The sequence below is a fragment of the Brachypodium distachyon genome, chromosome 2, assembly GCF_000005505.3.
Source record: "Brachypodium distachyon strain Bd21 chromosome 2, Brachypodium_distachyon_v3.0, whole genome shotgun sequence".
Lineage (NCBI taxonomy): Eukaryota > Viridiplantae > Streptophyta > Magnoliopsida > Poales > Poaceae > Brachypodium > Brachypodium distachyon.
In genome coordinates, this window is record NC_016132.3 from 36,764,978 (window position 1) to 36,791,531 (window position 26,554).

Consider the following 26,554-nt stretch of genomic DNA (forward strand, 5'->3'; position numbering starts at 1 on the left):
AGAAGGGCCGCGGCTGGTCCGTTACGACACGTAGCGCGACCAGCTGCGGCTCTGCCCTGCGTACTTAAAACGCGACAATCATCAGTAGCGGTCGGGACTTGGGCGACCGTTACTGTTAATAGGGGGTACATCAGTAACGGTCGCCACGCAACCGTTACTGATGCATGGTTCATCAGTGGCGATCGTCTCTTAACCGACCGCCACTGATGTCTCTCGTGAGGTATGATGGTTCATCAGTGGAGGTCTCCTCGCGCGACCACCACTGATGTATGGCTGAGCGGGGACGGGCAGATCCTGCTCTGTTCATTAGTAACGGTCGCGGCCGCGAGCGACACTGATGTTGTTCATCAGTAACGGTCGCGCCGGACCCGTTACTGATGTGCCGTTACATATAGACCGTTTTGTAGTAGTGCACGAGTTCAAAGAGCGACGAGGGCAGCCGTGGTTCAGACCACGGCCGACGGCGGGGACGGTGGAGGGCGGGACGGCGGTGGAGCCCGAGACGGCAGCCGGCGGGAGCGGGGGCGGGGCCGGCGATGGAGGGCGAGACGGCGGCAAGGGCTGCCGCCGGCGGAAGACGGGGGAAGCTGGGACGGCGGCGGAGGACGGGGGAGGCCGGGACGGATCCAGATCCAGGGGTGGTGGGCACGAGGTGGGTGAGAGAGAGAGAGAGAGAGGCGGGGACGCGCAGAGAGATGAGAGGAGAGAAGCCATCTGCTAATCACAGAAAAAAAAAGACACACGTGGTTGGTAGGCATGGGGGGTGTAGATCGTGGGGAGAGTACGGGGAGGTTTGGCATGGACAGCGCTGGCCTCCAACCAGTCCGCGGCGTCTGCTACAAAGACACCGGCGGGGACCAACAATATAATTTGGGTGTGATGCATACGTACACAAATACACAATCACTTTAAAAGTAAAAAAAGTAACCTTTTAAAGTGCAACATTGGAACAGAGACGGAGATTATCCATAGAAATATTCGGACAATATTTGCAACCAAAGAGGAATAGCAGTCTCCTCACTTCACAGCTCTTTGAGCTGTAGCTCTGTTTCAGCCGGTTTCATGACATAGTTTGTGCAATTAATTCGAAATCTCAATATGTTTTCACAGGCTGCAGCCTGCAACGGAGGACTGTGACATTGTAACATCACCCAAAGGTCTTCAGGATCTCGATGTCTACACTGGATGCAGTTGATACCGAGAGAAAAGACTGCAAACTGACAACCTGAGGCAGCAGACAGGTTGGCGAGTTAGTCTTCTGGGTGCCCTTCATGCGTTTTCCCAGCCTGGAGAAGCTTAGTAGCGTCTGGCAGAACTCTTTGGCCTTGCTCTCAGCAACTGAGGAATCAAAAATTACTCTCACCTTTTCCAGCACAGTTGCCCAATCGAATCTCCGTTTCACAAAAGCAGCTTCATGTTCTGTTCCTGTCACGTTACGGAGTTCTACGTGTTGGAGGTTATTCATCGCGAGATCCTCCGTTTTCCAGTTTGGTGGCTGCTGGTCACAAATGCAACCTGGTGGGCATCCGGTTTGTGCCTGAAACAAGGGGGCATATCAGCTTCACAAAATTAACGCCGGGAATTAGTTTAAAGCCAACCTACTGCAGAGAATATGGTTGTTCTATGCAAACAGAAAATCAAACAAAAAAAACTTCTCTAATATTCACAATCAGGTATTGTGCTATCTATAAGCCATATTCAAGAAGATCTCAAATTGACTTTAGGTTATTGTTATTGATTCAACAGTTACGAAACACATGTCCCAGGCATACTACATACTAATATTATAATCAAAATCCTAACAATATCATCAATATTGACCCTTCTACTCAAAGACTCAGCCAAATTCACATCACGCAGCAGGATCCTGTTGGGTTCCTCCCCTCCAAGGATCCAACTCCGGCAGCTCCTCTCTAGCAGATTCTTTCTCTTCACCCCTCCTGGACGCTGCCCCACCTCCCTCACGGTTGGCTGCCTGCAACATCGCCATCTTTCTTTGTTGGAAACAGATTCCTAAATCTTGCCCAATAGGTTTTCTCATTTCTGGAAGACTAATAATCTTTCAAAGAGGAAACCTATTACAAAGTTACCAAACCAAGCAACTTGCTAGTAGAGCAAACCACCGCCATTGTTCGACTCATAAGCCATACACTCCATCACACATAAGCCATGCACTCCATCCTTCTGGGCCCATCTCCAAAAAGCCGTTTTCACTTATTATTAGGCCCATCTCCAAATACTCATTAACACAATATGGGTACTTCCTCCTAGGCACACCTGTACAGGTGCTCATATAGATAGATCTACAACAGGTATGCACGTACGTATGCGTGTATTAGTCCCCACACACACTCACGTCGGAGGAAGTGCATGCTGTTACACCACCCCAACCCCCCCCCCCCCCCCCCCCCAATCGGGTCAAGTCGCTACCTCGGCTCTGAGCACTTATCCGCTACTAGCTGGCAGACCAATAATATACCTGAAATATCTAGAAAAAACAAGACTTGACTGTCTCTTCTTTCGCGTTATCCTAGCTTAACCCTGAAAAGTGAAGTGCACTGAAAAGGGGGCTAAGACCGTTTCCACTGGCAGTTTGCATGCATCCTACGTCACGTATTTATTGGGTTGCATGCCTCATGCATGGCGAAATGGGCAGTGAGAGGTCCAACGTGGCTGAAATTTTGGTGGGCATTTATTGCAATGTTCAAACTGGAGCGGTTATCACTTTAAAGACAAGATTAAAGAGAATGGCTTGCGCACCTGGCATGGAGAGGGGGTGGGGGTGGAGAGGGGGAAGCAACGAAAAAATGGCCAGATTTCAAACCTATTTTTTCATAAGCCCAATAAACCAGAAGAGAGAGAGAGTACATGAGTATGCATTAGGGCATCCTCAACAAGGGGTACTACACGGGTACCAAGAAATTAGTGGCCAATGTGGAAGAGAGAGGAATGCCACAACTAAGTAATGGTTACTTGAAGAAGTACGGTACTACACGGATACCAAGACAGCAAAGAATATGACATGTGGGTCCATAAAAAAACAAATGAATAAGAAAAAATGTAGCACATTAAAAAAGGGTGAGAGAAAAGTTAGTATCGCTACTAGCTGGTACCTTATTGGAGATGCCCTTATATATCTTGGCATGCCTAGGCTCGAGCTAGTTGGCCAGTGCTAGTTGTTGGTTATATGTGCCAAGTAATTTGGAGCAAAGCATTCAGTATCAAACCAACAACTAGCAATAATACACACTCATGTACTCCCTCTTCCTGTTTATTAGGCCCATCTAAAAAATCCCTAACCAAGGCAGAAGCAGTGTGTGATTATGAATAATTTGGTTTGAAATCTAGTCATTTGTTTTGCTGACTTCCCCTCTAAAATTTCCTAGTTATCCGTGACAATATCTAGCTAGGTGCGCCAGCAATGATCATGTGTCTAAAGCGATATAACCCAACTGAGACATTACAGAATAGGCTAAGCTTCTTTTAAAATATCCTTGACCAAGAGCTAAAGTAGTAGCTCCGAAGAAGAGTGCTATTGTACCTACTAAAGAAATGAAACTCATTATCGAAGGTAGAGATTCGAAAAGAGGTAGAAGCCGAGCTAGAAGAAAAATCCCCGACAAACTTGCTGCGTGTATATAGCCAAAATGGAAGTGGGTCCCTCCATTGCGTGGTTAACAAAACGTGAAAAAGGGAATTGTGCGGATTTCACAACTGCGCCAAGGAATAATTAAAAAGCACATAAAGTAATAAGTAACGAGCTCGCCCATTATTAGCAATCCACTTATTAGCTAGTTGAAACAAACCCTAAATTCTAAAATACCTATTATCCAAAAAAAACTAAAATTAATTCCTAATAAAGACCAAAATCCCCTACAAGGTTAGCTAGAAAAGCTTTTAGACAAGCACTCGCTGCGATTGGTCGCGTAAACAAAAGCTTTCTCACACCAGTATACATCCTTAGACCAAAGAGAGAGAGATTAGATAAATAAAGTAAGGATAATGTTACCTCCGGGTCCATGGTTGCGGTCACAAATGTAAGACACAGATATCTCACACCAGTACACATCCTGAGAATATGGAATGAACTGGCTCCAAAGGAATGTCCCTTTGACAATATATTTAAGGCCATGGTTGCAATCTTCGGGAGCCTTGGAATGTCTTCCATCAAGTACCGATAGTAAGCAGTTCTCTGTTATACATTCATAGAAAGTGAGAAAAAAATATTTCTAAAAGTTGGAAAAGGAAACAAACATCTCTTTACAAAGTCAACCATTGTGGGATCTTTTTTAATTTCTATGGGGCAGAGAGGGGGAGCGCCCCGCTAACTAAACAATGCAGTACTGCTAGTCTGTAACTTCAATGATAACTTGGAACAAAAATGTAATCTCAGATGATATCAAGCTACTAGGAAGGATAAACGATTGGGTGGAGTATGCCTATGGCACATTCCTTAATTTCAACTCCAGGTTTCCATGATGGTGGCTTCACTCAGTAACTCGCATAAGAATGAACTCACCTGTGGGTATTCAAGCGTGAAACTAAGATTCTGGATGAACTCAAAGCGCTGCAAAAGCCTCGTGCAATAGCTATTGAATAACTTGTGTCCATACTGATCTTGTCCGTACACAAGAAAATAGTTGGTGAACAGCCATTGTAGATTTTCCATCTTGCCAAGTTGGACCGAGCTTGGATCATAAGCATCCCTCCAACCGAGGGACACCAGTTGAGGGGCAGATATGTTTGCAACCGGTGGGTTGTGACTTAAACCTTCGCGAAAGCAGCAGCTCACATCCAACTTTTCGAGTGCCGACGCCATGATAGTGAGCTCCTGCAAGCCCTGCACATTATTCAGGGCCAATCGCAAGAGAGACTCCGAGTGAATCTTGAAGTGGCCTAGACCAATGTCATCGTCTCGCCACAGATCCTCCAGCTCCATTTCTACGAGAGAATCGGAGTGGATTGTGAAGTTACCAAGACCAAAGGCATCACGGACGGCGAGTTTCCGCAATGACGGGCACCGCGGCGAGGATACAGCTTCACCGAGCTTGCAAGGACCATCTAGGGCGGCGCAGGTAAGACAAAGATCGGTGAGCCTCGCGAATACACCATTAGGCGGCACGATGAGGCGAAGATGCCCTAGGTCGAGGCAGATTGAGGTGGATCTCTCGAAGCAGGGCAGCTCGCAGGCGCCTTCTTCCTCGTCCCCGTCCCCGTCCCCGTCCCCATCCTCGTCCTCGTATTCTTCCTGGAACAGTATCTCGAACAGGAGCAGACGGCCGGAGAGGCTCCGCGCGGCGACGGGGATCCAGGCGTTGAAGGACTCGGGAGAAGCGCCCCGCAGGCCGATGACGAGGTCGCAGAGGGCCACCGACGCTTCTTCACGGGCGGCGAGGGCGGCACGGATGGAGTCGGGGTCAATGCCGGGGGCGAACCGGAGCTCCGGGAGGAGGGTCCAGAGGCGGCTCCAGCGGCGAGGACTGCCTCAGCGCGCTCCACGACGACCTCCTGAAGCCGGAGGACCGTCACGACAATGTTTTCTATGCAACCATTTTGGCCACAGGGACACTTATTGTCCAACTTTCGGTACTGGTGGAGCTACTGCCCGTGGAAGAGGGAGACGTGGACGACGAGGGAGAGGAAGAAACTAGGCTTATCATGCATATGTGAAACTATGTGTTAATTTGTACTCTATGTTTTAATTTATACTATATGTGAAACTATGTGTTAATTTGTACTCCGTGAAACTAAGTTTTAATTTGTACTCTATGTGGAAGTAAATTTTATTTTGTACTCTGTGAAACTAAGTGTTAATTTGTTACGTTTTAATTTGTACTCTGTGAAACTGTGTGTTAATTTTTACGCTTTGTTCAACTATGTTTTAATATGTACTCTCGGTTTTACTATGCTTAACTTTAATTTGTATGTCTAACTATGTCTATAAATGTTGCAGGTACAAAATGGAAAGAGTATCATTGCTATCTCCAGAGATTGAGAGTAAGCATCGGGCTGCTCGATTGGTGGCGCATCTTGGGAGTGTCGAGCCCCTTGTCACGCGCACTTCTAAGGAAAATTGGAGACTGCGACGACACGGGTTTGGCCATTGGCGGCCTTTGATCTCGATCTATTCAACGGATATTTGCAGAGGTACATGACAGCTACCCGATTGAGCCTCATTCAGCACTCTCGCCCCCAGGAGATAGCCGAGCCGAGTTTGCGAGATATGTACCCTAGCCAGTCTACTTCAGGCTCTAGACAGCATGCGGTAAGTATCTTCTCTTAACATACTGCATGTGTTTGTTACGTACTTTGCCATATATATGTAATACTCTTCGTGCCAATTGCAGGCTCAGTTGACACAGGATTTACAGGCCGAGTTCGCTGCGTATGGACGTTCGCTTTCGACCGGTCCAGTTCTACTACCACGGGAGCCGCACCAGTCCTGGCTTAGACAAATGGAGGAGAAGCTACGCTCTGTTTACGCGGCTATCACGTGCACCCGCACTTCGGACGTCGTTCACCACCAGGCGTCCGTACGGCCCCCTTGTCACTCCACGCACCAGCAGCGGCCACGTCAGCAGGAAGCACCGCAGCCCCGACACCACCCGCGTCCACGTCTACCAGAGCGTCGACGCCCAGGCCACCTCCTCCTGAGCAGGCCGGAGGTTCGTCGTGGCACCAGCCGCAGTCTTCTTTCGACTATTGGCACCAGCAGCACCCCTCTTTTGAGGCTGGAGGTTCGCCGTGGCAGCACCAGCAGAGTCCCAGGATGAACTTCGAGTTTCGTCCACAGACCCAGCCACAGGGTATGTATATTTCTATCTATTGTGTTCATTACCATGACTGCTATGCAATTGTAATGCTAAGTACTTTTCCACATGCAGGAGCCTACGGGCATCAGTCATCGTTGTCCGAACCCTCGTGGGGTAGTGAGCAGGATCACGCTCAAGGAGAGGACTATTCTGTCCAACACAGCTGGATGTTCAGTACTCCGCCACCAGACCCCACACAGGAGGATACACAGTATCGTGAGGATGGGTCCATGATTCCTCCGCACAACATAGTGCCACCTCATAGGTATGGCTGGACCATGCCACAGGCACCCCCGAAACGCCGTCCCAGACGCCGTGCCTGATATTTGGATGTAGGTCCTATGTATGAGACATATTTCTACATATGTATGAGAGAGACATGTTACTAATTTTCGCATTCTTATTCAAGTTACATTTGCATATAAATAATGGCAGGACTGAAATACATATGCAATAGAAAGACTTAAATTAAAACTGACAACTTAAAATAGATGGGAAATGGTGGCGGAAAAAGGAGGCGGGAAAAGGAGGCGGGAAACGGTGGCGGGAAACGGTGGCGTGAAAAGGAGGCGGGAAAACCAGGCGGGAAAAAGAGGCGGGAAACGGTGGCGGGAGAATGAGTTTGAGAGCCTATAAATACCTCATCTCCGGTAATCATCCAAGCATCCTTCCCACTACTATTTTTTCCAATATTCCAGTGTCCCCAAATGAGTTTGCCTTGCTCGGACCAGGGCGAGAGGCCGAGGAGGATGAAAGATGCGATGTTGCCTCGGGGGGTGGAACATCTCAGGTGTTGGTGCGGCAATCTATGCAAGGTGAAGGAGGTGACAGATTTTTTAGATAAGTTGGGCATGAGGTTTTTCATGTGCGCGAACTATGAGTATGAACCACCTGTCCCGGTTTCGCCGTACGACAAGCCTCCAATAAGCACATTTAGGTGTTTTAAAACATGTTTTCTGTGTCATATCAGATTTGTAATAGTAGGCTTTTTTGTAGTCTCCTCCGCCCCTATGCATGTGGTATCGTTGGATTGACATGGAGATGCCGGATTGGGCGGTGGAAGAGATCAAAGCAAGGTCCCGAAATGCATGGCAGCATTTTCACGCGGAGCAGCGTGCGGAAAAAGCTGCAGCCCAGGAGAAAGAGGAGCAAGAGAGAGAGATGAAAGAGCATAGGGAGGAACAACGTCGTTGGATTGACGAAGCACTAAGGAAAAACAGGGAGAAATCGCTTGAGATGCAAGAGGAGGAACGAAGGCGCAAGGATGCTCGTGAGGCAGAAAGGGAGAGGCAAAGAGAAAGGGCCGCCGTGGCAAAGGCTGCAGAAGAACGTGGCGATACGAGCGGACAATGGCCTAAGTGGACTCAGTAGTGCTTGTGTTTCTAATGTATTTGCTATCTTTAATTATGTCCAATTGCGGTATTACCAATGTATGTTAATTTAGTCGTGACTTGGTTCCGTAACCAGCACATTATCGATGTATGTTAATTTATCCAAATGTCAAGTCTTTCAGTTCAAACAAACCGCAAAGAATCGACACAGAAATTGTCCAGCAAATTATCGATATATGTTACTCTTCATCCAAGTTGTCAAGTCTTTTAGTTCAAAAAACCGCAAGGATTCGAGACAAAAAATGAGCCTCTGTCATGTATGCGTTGATCATGCAACGAACTAGCGGCGAAGACTAATTACTTCCAATCGGATTCGGCGTGTTACTTTTATCCGTGTTGTCGAGTATTTTAGTTCAAAAGACCGGAAGGATCCGAAGAAAAAAATAAAATTACTTCGAATCACTGAATCCAGTCGGCCTGGGCCAAACCAACTGGGCCAGTCGGCCTGGGTGAAGCCAAGTGGGCTTCAGTCGGCCTGACCGAGGCCGACTGGGCCTAATTGGCTTGGGCCAGGCCAACTGGCCCCATTCAGCCTCGCCCAGGCCGAGGCCGTATTATTTTTGTAAATTTTGAAAAACACGTATTATTTTCAAAAATGATTAAAAAATTCGTATTATTTAAAAAAAAATACAACAGGGTGCGGTTACACGCCGTATCGTAGCCGCGTTCTTGTATCCTGATCTAACCGTCCTCGCGGAATGAGTTGGTGGTGCTGTGCCGGTGGATGCGCCATCTTTCTGTGTGCACACGCCGTCTCTTTTTTCTCTCTGTACATGCCGGTGGGTGTGCCACCGCCATCCAATCGTGAATCCATCGTCGTTGAACCTGCTTAAAATGCTTCGATCCGATGTCGGACGCTCCGCCCCTGGATGTTTGGGGTGGCGGGACATCTCCTTGGGTTCCATCTATTTTCTCAGCACATGACGGCGACGCTCCTCCTATCTCACTCTCTCGTCTTGCACATTTTTTGCACATCTCTGGCATTCTCTCTTTCTTGCCCACATCTCTTATCTGTGCATTCCTCCCTCTGGGATTCTATCTCTTTGTCGTCCAACACATGCGGAACATGTATTATTCATCCAGATCTGTACATATCCCAAGGCATGCAAGGTGGGGATAGGAGGAAAAGTACACTCGGATGCAATTGTAACTTTTGTTTTTCTCGTGGTCTTTTGTTTTGCTTGGATGTTGTGTATTACATGCTTCTTGCAAGCCACTGTGTGGAATCCAATCTCGGCCGTGCCTGCCAAAGCGGAGGGGACATCCGGCCGCCCATCTTTGCGGCCTCGCTAATCGCCCTACAGAAGAGGTATTTTTCTAGGGAGAGGATGAGATTTCGAAAGACTTTCATGGACTGCTCAATTTGAAGGACGATGAGGATAAGGTAGCTAGGGACGCAAGAGGAGAGAGATCCGCCCGTGGAACTGAAAGCCCGTGTGGTCGGGGTGCAAGATAAAAGAGAAGCTATGAAGGGTTCGTCCATTTTAGGCTTTGTAGGTTATTACATGTTTCCTTATGTTTCCGTGATGGCTCAACCCTAGCTTTGCTTTCTTTCCCTTTTCTGAAACTAGCTAAAACATCCCAATGCAACACTTCATCGGTATCAAAATATAAGATGTTCTAATTTGTCCTAAGTCAATCCTTTTGGAGTTTTATCAAGTTCATAGAAAAATATACTAATATCTATTACGTCAAGTAGTTAGCATAATATGAAGATAAATATTTCATGACAGATTTAATAAAACTAACTTATAGTTGTAGGTGTCGATAGATTGTTCTATAAATTTGGTAAAAATTTAAGAGGTTTCACTTAAAACAAAGCTAAAACATCTTATATTGGAGCACGCCAATATGTATTTGTTCCCCTGCTGCACATATTTTTAAGTCGACAAAAACATCAAAGTAAGACCGACCTTTAATACACCAAGCTTATATTTCAATTTTTTTATTCTCTTCCATGCGTGGTGATCTTTTGTTCTATGTATTTTGTAATCCCAATTTTGTTTCATATTTACATATCTGCCTTCTTGCACCAACCATCTGCTAAAACTGAAATAGTTGAAGTTGTGTGCTTCTTACTTGTAGCTCCGTTGGTCACAACTAAGCCTGTTTGAGAGGACTTCGCTTCACTTAAACTGAACTCCACTCCACCTGTTGCCTTTTTCCTTTTCGCTGATTTATTATTGTTTGTTTCCTCGATGGATTGATCAGTACTAACGCAGGTGTTTGCTAACTGTTCGATGTGGCCGATTAATGCAGATGTGGCATGTACCTTTTTGGTTCAGGTGTCGAGTACGTGCATCAAACATGTACAGCTCGAAGAATCTCCTTTTTGTGTTCCAGGTGCAGTCGACGGAGAAACCGAGGCAGGACCGTTCTGCTTCAGAGGCAGCAAGGTCCTGCAGGGAACGTCGGCGACGAAGTCAGCGCGCACCAGACGCATGACCAGCGGCGACCGGTGGTGGCTGTGCAGTCCGGAGGAGCGGCGGCTGCAGGCCTGCAGCGGATCCCGGTGGTGGCAGCGTCTTGGAGAAGCAGCAGCTTCGACGGATCCTGGAGGTGGCGACAGCGGCGAATCCTCGAGAAGCGACTGCAGCTTGCTGGAGGTGGGGGGCGGGCTTGCTGGAGGACCAGCGCGGGCTCGCCGGAGAAGGACAATGGCAGGGGATTGGGCTGCCATGGAGAAAAATGAATTACAACAAAAGCCAAGAGGGAGGAAGAAGAGGAGTCGGGACTTTATATTCGCTTGCTAACGGTCCGGGTCACTTGATTGCAGCGGTGGGTAAATAACCTCAACTTTATCTAGGTGAAGTGGAGCAGGTGAAGCGTCTTTTTTTATTTCACTGACTTCACCTGACATATGGAGTTTGCTCCACTTCACATAACATATAGAGTTTGATGTATTTGGGACAACTCCACTTGCTTCAGTGATGAAGATATGAAGTGCAGCCGTCCCAAACAGGCTTGAAATGCAACCGTTAGGAAGGTCACAACTAAAATTGAAATGTAACAGTTAGGAAGCACATGCCCTTGGTCGCTGGGTTCACGACCTCTTCCTTAGCCCTAGGGCATCCTGACTTCTTCTTTTTTGCTTGTTTGCGTTCTTTTTGTGTTTCTCTCTTTTAATTTCTCACTATAAGACTCGTCAACACTTCACCTCTAATAAAAAAACTCCCCAAGCCGCCGCGTCACCCTCCTCTGGCGACACAGAGGAAACCCTAGCCGCCGCCAGCACTAGGCGCCCCTTCCCTCCCTTCCCGGCATCGCCGCCACCGGAGGACGTATCGGCAAACCCGGCCACGCGCAAGGATGGTGGTGATGGAGCGGTTTTCTCTCGTTCTCGCTTGGCGCTGGGGCCGGCGCGAGGCGACGGCGGTCCTGCAGGCGTGGTGGCGCATTGCACCGGCCGACGCGTGGAGGACGTCGGGGCATAACGTGGCAGAGGAGGCCGCTAAGGCACGGCGGTGCTGGGCTGCGAGGTGGGGTCGTCCTGCAGGCGTAGTGCCGCGTGGTGGCGCTGTGGCGCGCGGCTGCCTGTGAGGCACGCCCGATATGGGACTGGCGGACCGCCGGTGTGGCGGGTCTGGTCCGGGCCTGGCATGGAGACCTGTTGTTCGTGTGGTTAATCTGGGGTTTGTGTGGCAACATCCAGTGCGTGGGGTTGTTGCGGTGGCCTGGCTGGTGGTGGTTGGCGTGTGGTGTTCGGCAAGCTTCGTCGGCGCTCGCAGTGGTGCGATGGCCTCTGGTTAGGATCTTGGTCGTTGGGCTCGCTGTAGAGATCTCCGCTCCCGTCTGCAGTGGGTGTTGTGGGTGCAGGTGAAAACCCGGCACCGACAATCGGTGTCGACGACAACGGCGTCCTCGAACGTCATTCCTTCCTGAAGGGCTCGTTGTGTAGCTCCGCCACATCCCACCCTTCGCAAACGAGGTGCCTCCGAGCGAAAGCTTAGATTCGGTGTCCGGATCGGGTAACGGCTATGTCCTCGGACGTCGTGTCCTCCTTGCAGGTGTTGCCTTTGGAGCCCTCGTTTGGCGGCGGAGTATGCTTGCTGCGGTGAGCCTAGCAGGGTCCTGGCCAGGGATGGCGGTTTCGTGCAGCGCAGGCTTGCTGAGACACGAACTGTTGCTGTCGGGGCAGCCTCTTCTTTGCTCCGGTCGTCGAAAAAGTCTAATTCTGCCTACTTTCTTCTAGCGCATAGAACTGTTCCTGTTCGGTGTCATTATAGCGGGAGGGGTTTTGCTTTGGCGTTTGTAGCTTGCTTCGGTGTTTGTAGCTTGCTTCTTCGGTTTTGCCTCGTGTTTGCTCATAGACAGGGGTTTCGCGCGGCTTTCCTAGAATAAGTTGTGCATTGTATTGGTTTTCAGGCCTGATTTTCCTTATAAACAGTGCCAACTCTATTCTTTTAATCGTTTGATGGATATCGACTGTCTTGAGTAAAAAAAACTCTTCACCTTAGGCAATAAATTACGCGCTTTGTCATTTCATAAAAAAAAATGAAATAGGTGAACTGGAGTCTCCGGGGGTCACAGCTCCAATTCATGCATGCAGGCTGCCAGTTTCATGAGTGGAATTTGAGGAAGTAAATTTCACATCTGCATTGGTAATAAGCAGGAAAATTGATGTCGACGGAATGCTTGCTTCCAGAACGGGTCTCACAACAAAAGGAGTACACGCCCACGGAAAAGTACGACAAATAAACCATGCAGCATGATTTAACAGGCTGCACCTGCACCTTGCAACATAGGATGGTGACATTGTAACACCTCCCAAGGATCTTCATGATTTTGATTTCCACACTGGATGCAGTTGATACCGAGATAAAAACTACAAACAGCCAACCCGCCACAGAAACAGTTTGGTGATATGGTCCTCTGGCTAACTTTGCTATAACTAGGTTAGGAAAAATGTGGCCCCTCAATGCATATTTCTGGCCTAGAGAAGATTAGTAACATTTGGTAAAATTCCTTGGCCTTGCTTTCAGAAACTGAGGGATGGAAAGTTACTGTCATCTTCTCCAGCACTGTTGCCTAATCGAATAAACGTTTCACAGGAGCAGCTTCATGTTCAGTTCCTTGACAGGAATCGAGTTCTACTTCTTGGAGGGAATTCAGTGAGAGTTCCTCGTTTTTCCAGTTTGGCGGCTGGCCACAGATGCAACCTGATGGGCATCCAGTTTGTTCCTGAAGCAAGGGACACACCAGCTTAACAAGATTAACCGATATTATCCGATCACATAACATCAGAGGGAAATTCTAAAACTGTCTGTATATTTAAGATATGTCATCAACAAAATAAGTACTCCCTCTGATCCAATTTAACCACAATTAAATCGGATCGGAGGGAGTACAAGAATAACAACTGGAAATTAGTCTGAAGCCTACCTATTGCAGAAAACATGATTGTTCTATGCAAATAGAAAGTTGAATAGCAAACAGTATTCTACAAATTTATAGTCAGGTACTGTGCTAGCAATAAGCCATATGCACCAAGGAAAACAGTATTCTACAAATAGAAAAGATGAACTTATGCTTGTGTTATTGACACAACCCTAGGAAAACAAATGCCCCGAACCATTCTATTGCCGTACTATTGTCTCCTAAAATCCTAAATATGTTATCAAGATTGAGCCTGCTATACAATAACTCAGTCAAATCCCATAAATGCCATATATTTCCTACACAGCAGGATCCCGTTGGGTGCCTTCCAACACGATTCTCTCCAAGTCAGGCAGCTACGTAGCTCCACTCTAGCGGCCGCCATCTCATCCTGGTGAGACCACTCCAACCAACCTAACAATCATAGCACGCGGTCCTCCAGGGGTCAATTGAGGAACTGTCTTGAAAAAAGGGGGACAGAGAAGATGAAAAAAGTGCCCGGTTTCTAGCATTCTTTTCTAGAATGGAATTCTGAAACACATACGTTAGTTTTCCTAACTCCCAACAGACTAACAAACTTGCAAAAAATAAAATTTATTACAAAGGTACAAACCCAAGTAATATGCCACTTTCTTAAATCTAAAGAGCATAGTATTGTCATTGCAAGAACTACCATGCAACATATATTTAAAACATATATATATTTTAGCAACGCATCCAGTTTCAAACCAGTACCAAGAGCAGCGAAACTAGCAACTCGAACCTAGGTACCTCAGGAAATGCAAGTGTACTTCAGTATAACTATTTATGTGGTTTCCCTTTAAACTTAGGTATTGGATAAACAAATTAGAGATGTGTTACCTATGGGCGTCTAGGTGTGTCGAAAACTGTAAGAGACAGCTTTCTTACTCCAATACATAGTCTGAGAACATGGAATACGCTGGCTCCAAAGGAATGCCCATGTGACAATATACCCAGGCCCATAAATGTAATGTCAGGGAGCCTTGTGATGTCTTCCATCAAGTATTGATGGTCACCGATGTCCTGTAGTTTCATAGAAAGTCAGAAAAATATGTAAGAGTTGGAGGACACAAATATCATTTTTACAAAGCCATTGACAGTTTAGGGCACATGAAATGGTTGTTTCTACTTCTGAGTGCTCATATCATATGCACGTTCTCTTTACTCTTGAGAGCTCATTTCCCCCTGGATAATTAATATAGTAGTTCTGGTGTGTAACTTTAGTGCTAACTACTTAAAGGCAGAGAAAAACAATGCCATCTGAGAGGATAGCAAGGTACTCAGAAGAAATGAGGATTGAGTGTGCTAGCTAGGCAGCTAAACAAGGGAGTAATTCCTTAATTTGAACTTCATGTTTCTGCAACGATGACATAACTCACGTACGAATGAACTCACCGGCATATAGGCAAGCATCAAGTACAGACTTCGGATGTGCTGAAAGTGCCGCAAAAGCCTGTTGCAACCGCTATTATGTTCATGCATGAAGTTATCTTGTCCATATACAAGAAAAAGTTGGTGCCCAGCTGTTGTAGATGAGTCATCTCGCCTACATGGACGGAGCTTGGATCGTAAGCATCCCTCCAGTCAAGGGATACAAGCTGAGGGGCAGAGATGTTTGCGACCGGTCGACTAGGACCCAAAATTACACCATTGCTAGCGAAGCAGGCGGCAACGGTTAACTGTTTGAGCGACGGCGCCATGACAGTGAGCTGCTGCAAGCCATGCAGTTTCACCAGTTTAATTTTCAAGAGAGACTCCGAGTGAATTGTGAGGTTGCCGAAACCAGTGGCAGAGTCTTGCCACAGATTCTTCATCTCCATTTCTAAGAGAGAATCAGAGTGGATTGCACGGTTGCCCAGGCCCCAGGCATCACTAACGAAGAGTTTCCGCAAGGACGGGCACCGCGGCGAGGAGACAACCTCACCGAGCATGCAGGGACCGTGGAGGTGGACGCGAGCCAGGCAGAGATCGGTGAGCCTGGCGAATACGCCGTCATTCAGCGCAGAGAGGCCAAGATGCCCCAGATCGAGGCAGAACGAGGTGGCGTCCTCGAAGCATGGCAGCACCAAGGTTCCTCCTCTCTCACCTTGGTTCCGCTGCGCCATGTTGTAGAGGATTAGATCACCGGAGAGGCGACGCGTGGCGATGGGAAGCCAAGGCACCAGGGACTCGGCAGTGGCGTCCCGGAAGCCGGCAACGAGGAACCGGAGGGTCGACACTTCATGGGCGGTGAGGGCGGCGCGTATGCGGTGGGGGTCGGAGCTGACGGGAAAGCGGAGCTCCGGGAGGAAGGGCCAGAGGCGGCGCCAGCGGCTGGAGAGGACGCTGGTCTGACCGGCGAAGTGGGCGTCGAGCTTGCTAATGGTAAGGATGTGGATGAGGACGTCGTCGGGCAGCGCGCTGAGGCGGTCCTCGCTGCCGCCGTCGCCTCCGGTGGAAAGGCAGGGTTGCTTAGCAGCGATCTCCCCACCGCGGTGCTCCATTGAGAAGTGTCGGGGGATGACCCCGGATAGGGTCATGGCGACACAACTCTAGCCGAGATGACGGAGGCAAAGCCGGCATAGTTACGTATGCCTGCATTGTAAAGTTAAACTAACAGTAAACTGGCATCGTAAAGTATGCCGGCATGGCTATCTTGTTTTATGAGTTTGCAGGATAAGGACGAGCACTTTGATCTCGGCGATAGCCGAGATCTCTCAACGGTCTCCACGCGGTGCGAAGTAAAGTAAAGCCATCACCATCTCAGAAAAGCGGTCAACGCCTGCGTACCGGTGTCAGGTGACCACGCTAGAGAAGCACTGAAAGAGAATCTCTGACGGAAGCCAGCAGAGGATAGCTGTACCCGTTGCAGACTGGCAGGGAAAAGTAAAGTTGTCTTGTCCCCTACGATACTGCCTGGAGGGAACCAAGCCTCGTGCCCGATGAGGCCCAAGGAAGATGACGTTAGACTCGGTTCACATGTCAGTGTGACATGGACGGCCTATAAATAAAACATTACCCCTATGTAGATAGGGGAGAGAGAGCATTTTGGAGAGAGAGCACTTTGGGAAGAGAGCACTTAGTCATCCAGAGTTTTCCCTTCTTCTTCTTCCTCAAGAACGGCTAATACAACAAAACAGAAGTAGGAGTCTTACCTCAACAAGAGGGTTCCGAACCTGGGTAAATCTGTGTGTGCTTGTGTGTTTTGTGCGTGTTTCCTTCACGTCCTCCCTCGTCCAGATCCTCATACGTCCATCAACCCCAAGTTAAGCCATCCTATGGCATCTGCCTTGACACCACCACAACAAGAAGGATACTGGCGCGTTTCACATCGGACTGACAATGGCTAGTTTGGAGGTCGGGATGGGGAGCCAGCAGAGTGGCCGACGCAGCCGCCATTGCCGGAGGGGATGGAGAATGGTTGGAAGTTTTTTTTTTTTTTGGAAGTAGGCGAGTAGCCATCGAGCGACAAGCAGATCCCCTTCTTATCGGGCCTACGGGCCAAGCGCTAACCCTATCGGGCCTGGCAGCAGACAAGTCACCTGGGCCGGCCCGCTTACCACCCTAACAACGGCGACAACAACTCAGCGCCTTCCTCTAAAAAAAACAACAACTCAGCGCCTCTGCCTCCTTTATTTATTTTTCGAAAAGAGCTTTACGCCCAGAAACATGTGGCAGCTTCGGCCCTTCCAAAGCGGCAATGCGGTGCAGCACAGCTCAGGACAAACAGCCGGCTCCGCCGCGTGGCGTCGACAGGTGCGAGGCGCCTGCCACGTCCGCCGCCACGCGCCATGCTCGCCCAGCCTGAGCTCCGCCTTTAAATCCGGCCTCTCGCCACCTCGTGCCTTCTCGTACCATCGTGCCATGCGCGCACTCCTCGCCAGAGCCCAGCCATCCCTCCTTCTCCGCCTCCGGCCAACCTCGTCCCACCCCGCGCGTACTGCTCTCCCGGCCACCAGGTCGCTAGCTTGCTTGTCGACACCACCACCAGCAGCAGCGGCGAGTCGCCGGAGCGGTACGAGAGCCATGGCGTCGTCGCAGCAGTTCCCGCCGCAGAAGCAGGACTCGCAGCCGGGGAAGGAGCACGCCATGGACCCGCGCCCCGAGTCCCTCATCAAGCACTACAAGCCGGCCAACAAGCTCCAGGTAATTAAACCAAACACCTCCCGTGCATGCCTGCCTTCTCAAGTTCTTCGTCGACCGATAACTAACTGAGCTGTGGCGAATCACCATGGATGATGCAGGGGAAGGTGGCGCTGGTGACCGGCGGCGACTCGGGGATCGGGCGGGCGGTGTGCCTTTGCTACGCGCTGGAGGGCGCCTCGGTGGCCTTCACCTACGTCAAGGGCCACGAGGACAAGGACGCCGAGGAGACCCTCAACGCGCTCCGCGACATCAAGAAATCCCACGGCCACAACAACAACGCCGGCGACCCGATCGCCATCCCCGCCGACCTCGGCTACGAGGAGAACTGCCGCAAGGTGGTGGAGCAGGTGGCCAAGGCGCACGGCGGCCGGATCGACATCCTCGTCAACAACGCCGCCGAGCAGTACGTGCGCCCTTCGCTCGCCGACATCGGCGAGCAGGACCTGGATCGCGTCTTCCGGACCAACATCTTCTCCTACTTCCTGACCACCAAGCACGCCCTGAACCAGATGCCGCGCGGCGGGAGCATCATCAACACGTCCTCCATCAACGCCTACAAGGGCAACGCCACGCTGCTGGACTACACGGCCACCAAGGGCGCCATCGTCGCCTTCACCAGGGCGCTGGCGCTGCAGCTCGCCGAGAAGGGGATCCGGGTGAACGGCGTGGCGCCCGGACCGATCTGGACGCCGCTCATCCCGTCGTCGTTCCCAGAGGAGAAGGTGAAGCAGTTCGGGAGCGAGGTGCCCATGAAGCGCGCCGGGCAGCCAGGCGAGGTCGCGCCCAGCTACGTCTTCCTCGCCAGCGAGCAGGACTCCTCCTACATGTCCGGCCAGTTCCTCCATGTCAACGGTGAGCCAAATTGATTCTTCCTTTTTCTTTGCCGCGAAATTGGGGGTCTTTAATCTTGTTAAATTTGATTGTGCGAACTGTTCTTGGACTTGCAGGCGGTGCCATCGTCAATGGCTAAGAGCCCGGAGGTCAGAGAAGCTCGCGAAGAACAGGGGAAGAAGACGATGTAGTCAGTGGTGTTTAGCTCTGTATGAGCAAGTGTCAGTAGTCTTGAGTCTGAGTCAGTCGATAGCCTCCTTCTGTTGGTGTGCTGTTCAGTAGGGGCTCTTGAGCCATGGATGAATAAAATGTGTTCATGCAACACTAGCGAATCTTGACTTCCTTCGCCTGCCTGCCTTCTCATTGAAATGTTGAACATGGATCTTGCTGTTTATCCTTTCTTTTATCATGAGAAAACAATGTCTGAAGTGAACAGATAAAACTTTTTTTTTTGAAACTGTGAACAGATAAAGCTTTTGTCTACTTGTTTTTTTTTTTTAGAAAAAAACTTTTGTCTTGTAAAAACCGAAAACTCGAAACTTGCTTATTTTCCGATTGCCTAGCCGCATGGCCGGATGGCTCCGTTGTCTGTCTGTTACCGTCTACTCTGGCACAGGCCCAGCGTGTTTTTTGGAGGCCCAGCTCGCCGCTGAGAAGAGCGCGAGGTGGGTTTTCTGCCGGGCCGGACAGAGCCTAGACAGTTTGGATCGTCGTGGGTTGGGCTGGGCCGTTTTTTCATTCGCGATGAAATGGTAAAAGGGCCCATATTCTCCCACGGGTTCTCGGTTCTCGCCTATATATTCAGTTCCCCGACGGCTCGATACCCCACGAGCGCCCAGCGCCGTCCTAGAAATCGAGGTCTTGCTTTTTCTTCCGAAATGGCAGGCGCCGCAAAAACCTCCGCTTTTCAATTGTTCTCCAACGATCTCTGAAACCTGTGAAGAAGAAAAAAAGGGTTACCTCCGTCGGCGGTTGCTAGACAAGGAGGGCTGGATCCCTGCTGCCGCCACCGTAGAAGAAGGGAAGGTCCAGGCTAGCCGCTGCCGTGGTCTTCACGGGAGCGCGTGAGGACGGCGGCGGTTTAGGCTCTGCAGGTGCGCCCCCTCCCCTCCTCCTCTTTCCTTTTTTTGCTTTTTGTTTGTTTTTTATTATCTTTTTGTTCCTCTTTTGTTTTTGTTCGTTTTTGAGTGAAGTCTTGTGGATTCAGATTTTGGAAAAAAACACAAATCTGAAGTATTGGCTGATATTGTTTTCTTGGTGGATCTAGGTTTCTTGATTGGTTTTCATCTAAAATGATTTCAAATCTGAAATTGTTTTCTTGGTAGATCTAGGTTTTTGGATTGGTTTTCATCTAAAATGATTTCTTATGTTTAAGATTGATGGCGTTGTTATCTCATGTAATTTTGATTTTAAGCGAGGAAATTTATGTGAAAAACGTGTTTAAGTGGGTGTTAAGATGTATAACTCATATTTAGATTTGATGGTACATATGAACAATTTGCAAATTTGTAATAATGTTAAGATTTTTACTTTTAGTTCGTATCACATGTGTGAATCATGTGTCATGATTCACATCTTTAGGTGGATCATCTTTATGGAATATTTGCATGTTTGCAATGAATAAGATTTGCATTAGATATGTAACTTTTGGTTAGAGTTTTCTTTAGATCTGATATGTTATGATTTACATTTTAGATCTCATATGTATAAATACGATGTGTTATGATTTTCATTTTAGATCTGATATGTATAGATACGATGTGTTATGATTTTCATTTTAGATCTGATGTTCTGTGAAGATTTGCAATGGATACGGTCAACTTCAGTGTGTCGTAAGACTTCTATTGAAAGTAATTTGTGATGTCAAATTTTTTGAGAAAATATTGAAATTGGAATTCCATGTGCTATGAGAAAAAAAAATAAGTCAGCAGTTTGATCATTGTCGCATAATATGATTTGTTATGATTTCGTTGACTAACACATTAAGCTCTTCATGGTATCAGAGTCAAGAGGTCTCGAACTGCCCACTTTCAGTCCACGTTTAGGTGCCTAGCCCTTTTAATCAGATTGGTTTTTGATTGCGGTAGTTGATGCATGAAGCTCTTCATGATACCAAAGTCAAGAGGTCTCTAGTTTGAGACATGGTTGGCGCAATTAAATTGCAGCCCACTTTCAGTCCACGTTTATGTGCCTAGCCCTTTCCATCAGATCGGTTTTTGATTGCGTTAGCTGATGCATGAAGCTCTTCATGGTATTAGAGTTAAGAAGTCTCTAGTTCAAGACCCGGCTAGCGCCATTAAATTGCAGCCCACTTTCGTTCCACGTTTAGGGGCTTGCATCAGATCGATCTTCTGATTGTGTTGGCTGATGCATAAGCTCTTGATGGTATCAAAGTCGAGAGGTTTGTAGTTCGAGACCCGATTGGCGCAATTAAATTACAGCCCACTTTTGGTCCACGTTTAGGCCTGCGGGATTCATACGTGAGGGGGAGTGTTAAAATATAAGTGGATTGCCTAGCCCTTTCATGAGATTGGTCTCTTGGTTGCGTTGACTAGCGCACGAAACTTTTCAGTTTTTTAAATTAAATTAATCTGTACTTTTCTTATATTTACTATAGATATAGTGATATCAAGTAAATTTTGCTCTTTCCTTTTCACAAAGAATGACTTACACAATCAAATTTTGATCAACAATTAGACCACTAATATGCACATTATATGTTGTGAAATCAAGTAAATTTTGCTCTTTCCTTTTCACAAAGAATGACTTACACAATCAAATTTTGACCAACAATTACACAATCAAATTTTATACCGTTGTGAAACGTTTTACAATACAAATTAAATGATATAACTTTCTAGCACCTAATCATCATATCATTAGTCTAATTGTTGGTCAAAGTAGAACCTCGAAATGAGCGTGTCCTATTCTTTTTGAAAAGGAGCGAGTATGAATTTTTTGAAAAAGTTTTTCAGTCTTAAATTCTATTTAATTTTGATAATTGTTATGTGTGCCAAAAGTGTTAAGGTGAGAGTTATTGGAGTTTCTACTTTGGCATGGCAGGTTGACCGCCATACCGCCATATAGGCAACATTTTTCAATTCATCTTTTAAAATTTCTCATTTTGTTTCCTTCTACTCATTACTAGTGTGCACATCAGCGGGAAAGTCCACGCCAGGCTGAGTTGTGACGTGTGCTAGAAACCCCGTTGACGATGAACTAAAGCTTCAATGACAAAAAGGGGAGGGAGCCCAGGAGGCAGTGCATTTAGACGGAAGAGGGTGGCACACTCGATGAAGCACGACAGCGTGGCTGCACACTCCGCGCTGCGTTAAACCTGTGATGATGTCGTTGTCGTTGCGGTGAGGTGGAGGCGGCGACCAACGGATGGGTAGAGTAGGCTATAGGTGGGCGTATGGGTGTGGTGTGCCTTGAAGAAGGTGAACTAATTTGGTAGATAGTCATGTTACCGTATGAATATGTTGTATATGTCGTATAAACAGGCTGTGCAGGCCTACGAGTATACTTACAACCTTTCTAGGGTCCACATGGGGTTCCATCAACCTAGGTGGACCCAAGGTCCCCGAGGAAGCCTTGCAGAAGACTTGGAAAGGAGTGGCATGAGTTATTCCTGGATACAACCTGAAGTCCAACCCGTATGCGTTATTAAGTCCCATTCGGAAATGAAATAACTGCCAAATACTAAACCTTTATAACTGGCCAAGACCTCCCCACCCTGCCCCCAAGAAGACCAGATTCCACACAATAAATCAATTGGAGTACCACAAAAGCTTATTTTAGTAAGAAATCAAACCTGTTGAGTTCCTAACTCTTGGGATACCCCTCTATACACACAGTTGTACTCTATGCCTGATTATTCCTAACTCTTGGGATACCTCATTGTGGCTTGTGAACAAATATGACGAAGCAGAAGGAGTACTATGCATTCAGTGTTGTGCTAACCACCCTTTGTTTCTTTTGGTGGTAATGCCTCTAGATTGGCTGGATATGGATCTGATTATTCCATTTAAAATTGGAGATTTCGCAGAAGCAAGGTCCTTTGTTGCAGGTTTCACTGGTGCATGGTTTCGCTGCAAGGTGGGGCAGCTAATTTATTTTGATCTGTCTTTGATTTGAATTTAGAAAGGAAACAACTACTCTCACCATGTCACTTTTTGTGTCAACACAGTTCTCAAAACAGAACTCCGATCACTGATCCTTATTGCAATATGGTACCAAATTAGACTATTGTAGTAAAAAGATTGCAAGTACTTTCCTTCACAAATATACACAAAAAAATTATATATCCAGTATGAGTATTTACAGTATTGTGTTCTCCACCCCGGTGGTAGCATAATGCACACTACTATATCCACAACAGGCACATGCATTGAGATCCACACACTGTATGTTAATATCTCATCAGACCATTTCCGTCTCATCTCATCTGTCCTTGAGTCGTGAAACAACCATATTTAGGAGTAGCTAAACGCACCACAGTAAAATTATACTTATTTGTTATAAAAATAGATGATGTAGATATTTCTTACCTCATGTTAGTATGTTAATGCTTTTAGCAAATACTTCGATTACAAACCGAAAACTTTCGCTTTCTATCTATTCCAGAGTAGGGCGTGCTTAACAAAAACACATTGCATACTTCTTTTTCAGATAAATGATATCCGTGTCGTTGAATCAGGGCGACTTGAGTATTACTTGGAATATATTGACTATACAGAAGAAGGTAAGCATATTGTTAACCTGGCTCTATTTTTTTATGCATTTTCTTTCTTTTGCATATTGATTTACTTTTTATGGTTTGAAGAGAGATTGTGGAGGAACCGCACACACTAAATCATTTTATAACTCCTCTCAGAAAGAAACTCTCGCAAGCACCCCTTTTTTCATTGTGGTACACAGAACTTGTATGTCGAACCTTGGATGTATAGTCCATGTATACACCAGGCCCTGAAGCCAGCTGGTATATTTTTCTGAAAGTGGAAATGCTAATTAGACATGTTTTCCATATCTAAGTGGGAATCCCCAAAACTTCAACAAAACATGTACTGTGTTGTATGATTCTCTTTAATTTGAGTGTTTGTCAATCCAGAAACATGCCCATGGGTTAAACTTTTCAATGTAGCTCTTCCAACCCAGCAGGAAATCATACAACATAAAATCTGCATCATGTGTGTCTTACAAATCATATGGAACTGCTTCCAACAGTTGATGGATCATCTATGGCTGTCTATTCATATCCCACCTCATACTATTGTCGCACCAAAATTTAATCCAGTGTCCTACGAAGCATGTGGTTTCTTGCTCAAATCTTGTCTTGTCTGGAAGAAGTGGCAGTGCAGTCGGTGATTGTAACCTCGTAGGATAAATTCTGTAGAGAGGCTTAGGGCTTTTTGCCGTGATTTATTTTACCCTCATACAGTCATACTGTTGACAATATAGCAGCATATCTTGCTCATCACAACTATGAACGTTGATTTTATGTACGCCTGATGTTGTTACTCCCCAAATCATTCCTTTGCAGCCAAGGAATGGACTGAAGTCTTTCAAAACAACCCACGCGACCCAGCATGCCATCGAAGGAAATCAAGAGCAAGTAGTCATATGATGTTACGTCCTCCCTTTCCTCAGTGGTGCCAGGGGGAACAAAATCCTGAGCACTTATTAAACAGCAAGCTGATAGCAAGTGCTAGGGATACCTGGAAAGTAGGTGATTGTGTTGATTGGTTCTGTGAAGGGTGTTACTGGACTGCGAAAATTATTAGGTTGCTGAGTGAAGATGAGGTTGAGGTAAACATTTCGTAACTTCCTGTGTAAGTCGACAGTAGCTGCTGTGTCTCATTAATTTGCTTGTTCTTCACTGCTATCTTGGACCATTATGTTTTATGGAACTGGTCTGTAGATACTTCCAGTAAGTTTCCTTGCCTGTTATCCGGTGGTTCAATTCTGACGGGATAGGAATGCCCAATGACTTTGTGTTGATGAAGGTGGAACAACCTTGAAACATCTTGTGACACACACTGATAAGATTGCATCATATGAGTTTCTAAGTTCTGAACGGCAATTAAAATATGGAGTGGGGCAAATTGTGAATTTGTCATTTAGTCTGCATATTCTCATGCTTGTATTGCTTGGCATTATCTACAGGTACAGCTATTGAAACCTCCACTTGGTGAAGGTGGGGTCCATCGTGTTAACCCTAAGGACCTTAGGCCTGCACTTGATTGGTCCATGGTTGATGGTTGGACTGTACCTCTTTCAAAGGTAAGTTTCATGGCCGGATTCGCTTCTAAATACATTTTATTAATTAATATTGTAGTAGGGCGTTGGGTGATTCTTGACCAGTTTTGGGTTAGTTTATTGAATCTAATGGATTCTTATAACTAAATACAGTTTGAACCAAGTTTATTGTTTATATTCATAGACATCTTATAGTGTTTTATTTTATGGTATCAGGCAAGGGGGAGAAGCTGGTATGCAGTTTGTCTGATTCATCCTAAATCTGGTACGGGATGATCTTTGGTGGATATTGTATGGCTGCCATGCACCTTAAAAAACTGTGATCGTATGAAATTTCATGTTGTCCTGGTGGCTTGCAGTACTTCACATAATTCTAGAGAGACAAGGATATAAACAAGAAAGTGCATAAAAATAAGCCACACTAAAACATTTGAGTTTTCTCTAAGATGACAACTATAGTACGGAGTATCATTGTCCTAAGAAAAGGAAGTATAGTATCATGATTAAATCTATGTTGTTGAAACTTGGAAACATCAACATTACTTTTAAGGCAGGCTGAGTAACAGATTCTAGAAAACATGTGATTAAGAGTTACTATGCCTGTTAGACATTTGTATCATGATAGGTGAACATGTTGTATGGCTTTTTCCCTCATTAACCGATGGGTCATGATCTTTTTTTAACTTAACGATAATCAACCATGTTGTTTGCCAAATAATCGGCAATACTGGAATCATGGTCCTAGGTGCCTTGTCGCCTAGGCTGGGATATTCAGTTAACACAATTCAGCCAACTGTATTATTTTTCCTTGTAGCTTTTCGTGTACCATCAGTTCAGACTTGAAAGATTTCAGGGGGATGTTAGTCCTTGTAACGTACCATCCTTGCTATTCCCTGAATGCAGATATAGAAGAGAACACAGATGGAGAGATGACATCTGATGACGATGAAGAGGAAGGACAAAATTCCTTGAGAAGAGCGTCGAATGCCACTAACTGTGTATCTAGGACAAGCAATCCGAGGGATACCATCATGACTTCCACAGAAATATTGAAACCAACCTCGGCATCGAAATCAGTTGGTAATCAGCAAGGTACCTGCAGGTCCAGCAAACGACAGGCATCGTCGATGGAGCATGTTCCTGGCACTGTCAAGGGTGCCATGTCAGAACCCAACGGGCTATCAAACGGAGCAGGAGCCCAACAGTATGCCTTGCGAACCCGGAAGCACATGAACAACAGGTCGATATATCAGAAATAAGCTTGCCACATCGCACACCACACAATATCCTATTGGATCTTGGCCATCACAGGATACTGTGGTGCCTGCCACATTGGCGGATTGCGGCGCATTATCATGGTGGCATCTCCGATGAGAGTGCCTGATGTTCTGCAAAGAAGTTACAAGAATGGTACTTTAGAGTTCCCTGAGCAGAACTTAATACTACGCTACAGTGGTTATTCCTGAGATCCTTGGCACTTATGGTCAGGCTGACTTGTCATGTTATCATACTCGTGTGTCTGGCTGAGATCAGATATTTATGTTGCAACACAAACTGAGGTGTCCTGGGACAAAGTTGGAAAGAGATCAGTAGACGCCTGGATTTCCTGCAATGATTATGGAGATATTGCGATTGAAGCTCATCTTCTGGTACGATTTGGTGAGGTAATTGGTGCAATCCATGCAGTTATTGATAGACAGAAAAATTATGGCATGCGCTTGTGTATATTGGTTAAAGCAT

General features: G+C 46.8%; 3 protein-coding genes across 3 annotated transcripts; 2 read left to right on the top strand and 1 right to left on the bottom strand.

The window, feature by feature from the left end:
• Nucleotides 1-1,147: 1,147 nt before the first annotated feature.
• On the bottom strand, nt 1,148-9,479 carry LOC112270745. The gene is made up of 5 exons (XM_024458827.1): nt 9,403-9,479; nt 4,975-5,480; nt 4,520-4,896; nt 4,010-4,192; nt 1,148-1,537 (listed from the first exon to the last, which is right to left on the bottom strand). Exons 1-5 carry the CDS (start codon nt 9,477-9,479, stop codon nt 1,148-1,150), a joined length of 1,533 nt encoding a protein of 510 aa, XP_024314595.1.
• A 7,957-nt stretch (nt 9,480-17,436) lies between these two features.
• LOC100836454 (glucose and ribitol dehydrogenase homolog) lies at nt 17,437-18,898 on the top strand. The gene is made up of 3 exons (XM_003568920.3): nt 17,437-17,725; nt 17,824-18,577; nt 18,673-18,898. The coding sequence occupies exons 1-3, from the start codon at nt 17,444-17,446 to the stop codon at nt 18,693-18,695; spliced, it is 1,059 nt and encodes a 352-aa protein (XP_003568968.1). The 5' UTR covers nt 17,437-17,443; the 3' UTR covers nt 18,696-18,898.
• A 407-nt stretch (nt 18,899-19,305) lies between these two features.
• On the top strand, nt 19,306-26,509 carry LOC100822630. The gene is made up of 8 exons (XM_010233437.3): nt 19,306-19,341; nt 19,572-19,650; nt 22,554-22,654; nt 23,228-23,300; nt 24,099-24,364; nt 24,722-24,838; nt 25,031-25,079; nt 25,718-26,509. Exons 1-8 carry the CDS (start codon nt 19,306-19,308, stop codon nt 26,071-26,073), a joined length of 1,077 nt encoding a protein of 358 aa, XP_010231739.2. The 3' UTR covers nt 26,074-26,509.
• The last annotated feature ends 45 nt before the right edge of the window (nt 26,510-26,554 follow it).

What these genes read in the sequence shown, in the direction of transcription:
- LOC100836454 (XM_003568920.3), top strand. Translation starts at nt 17,444, where the DNA reads ATGCGCGCACTCCTCGCCAGAGCCCAGCCATCCCTCCTTCTCCGCCTC. An exon ending in AGCCGGCCAACAAGCTCCAG is followed by an intron (nt 17,726 to 17,823) that starts GTAATTAAACCA and finishes TGGATGATGCAG; the next exon opens with GGGAAGGTGGCGCTGGTGAC. An exon ending in CCAGTTCCTCCATGTCAACG is followed by an intron (nt 18,578 to 18,672) that starts GTGAGCCAAATT and finishes TTGGACTTGCAG; the next exon opens with GCGGTGCCATCGTCAATGGC.
- LOC112270745 (XM_024458827.1), bottom strand. Translation starts at nt 9,479, where the DNA reads ATGGGCGGCCGGATGTCCCCTCCGCTTTGGCAGGCACGGCCGAGATTG. An exon ending in CCGTGATGCCTTTGGTCTTG is followed by an intron (nt 4,897 to 4,974) that starts GTAACTTCACAA and finishes ACATTGGTCTAG; the next exon opens with GCCACTTCAAGATTCACTCG. An exon ending in TCACGCTTGAATACCCACAG is followed by an intron (nt 4,193 to 4,519) that starts GTGAGTTCATTC and finishes AATGTATAACAG; the next exon opens with AGAACTGCTTACTATCGGTA.
- LOC100822630 (XM_010233437.3), top strand. Translation starts at nt 19,306, where the DNA reads ATGGTAAAAGGGCCCATATTCTCCCACGGGTTCTCG. An exon ending in TATTCTCCCACGGGTTCTCG is followed by an intron (nt 19,342 to 19,571) that starts GTTCTCGCCTAT and finishes CCGCCACCGTAG; the next exon opens with AAGAAGGGAAGGTCCAGGCT. An exon ending in GGACTGTACCTCTTTCAAAG is followed by an intron (nt 24,839 to 25,030) that starts GTAAGTTTCATG and finishes TTATGGTATCAG; the next exon opens with GCAAGGGGGAGAAGCTGGTA.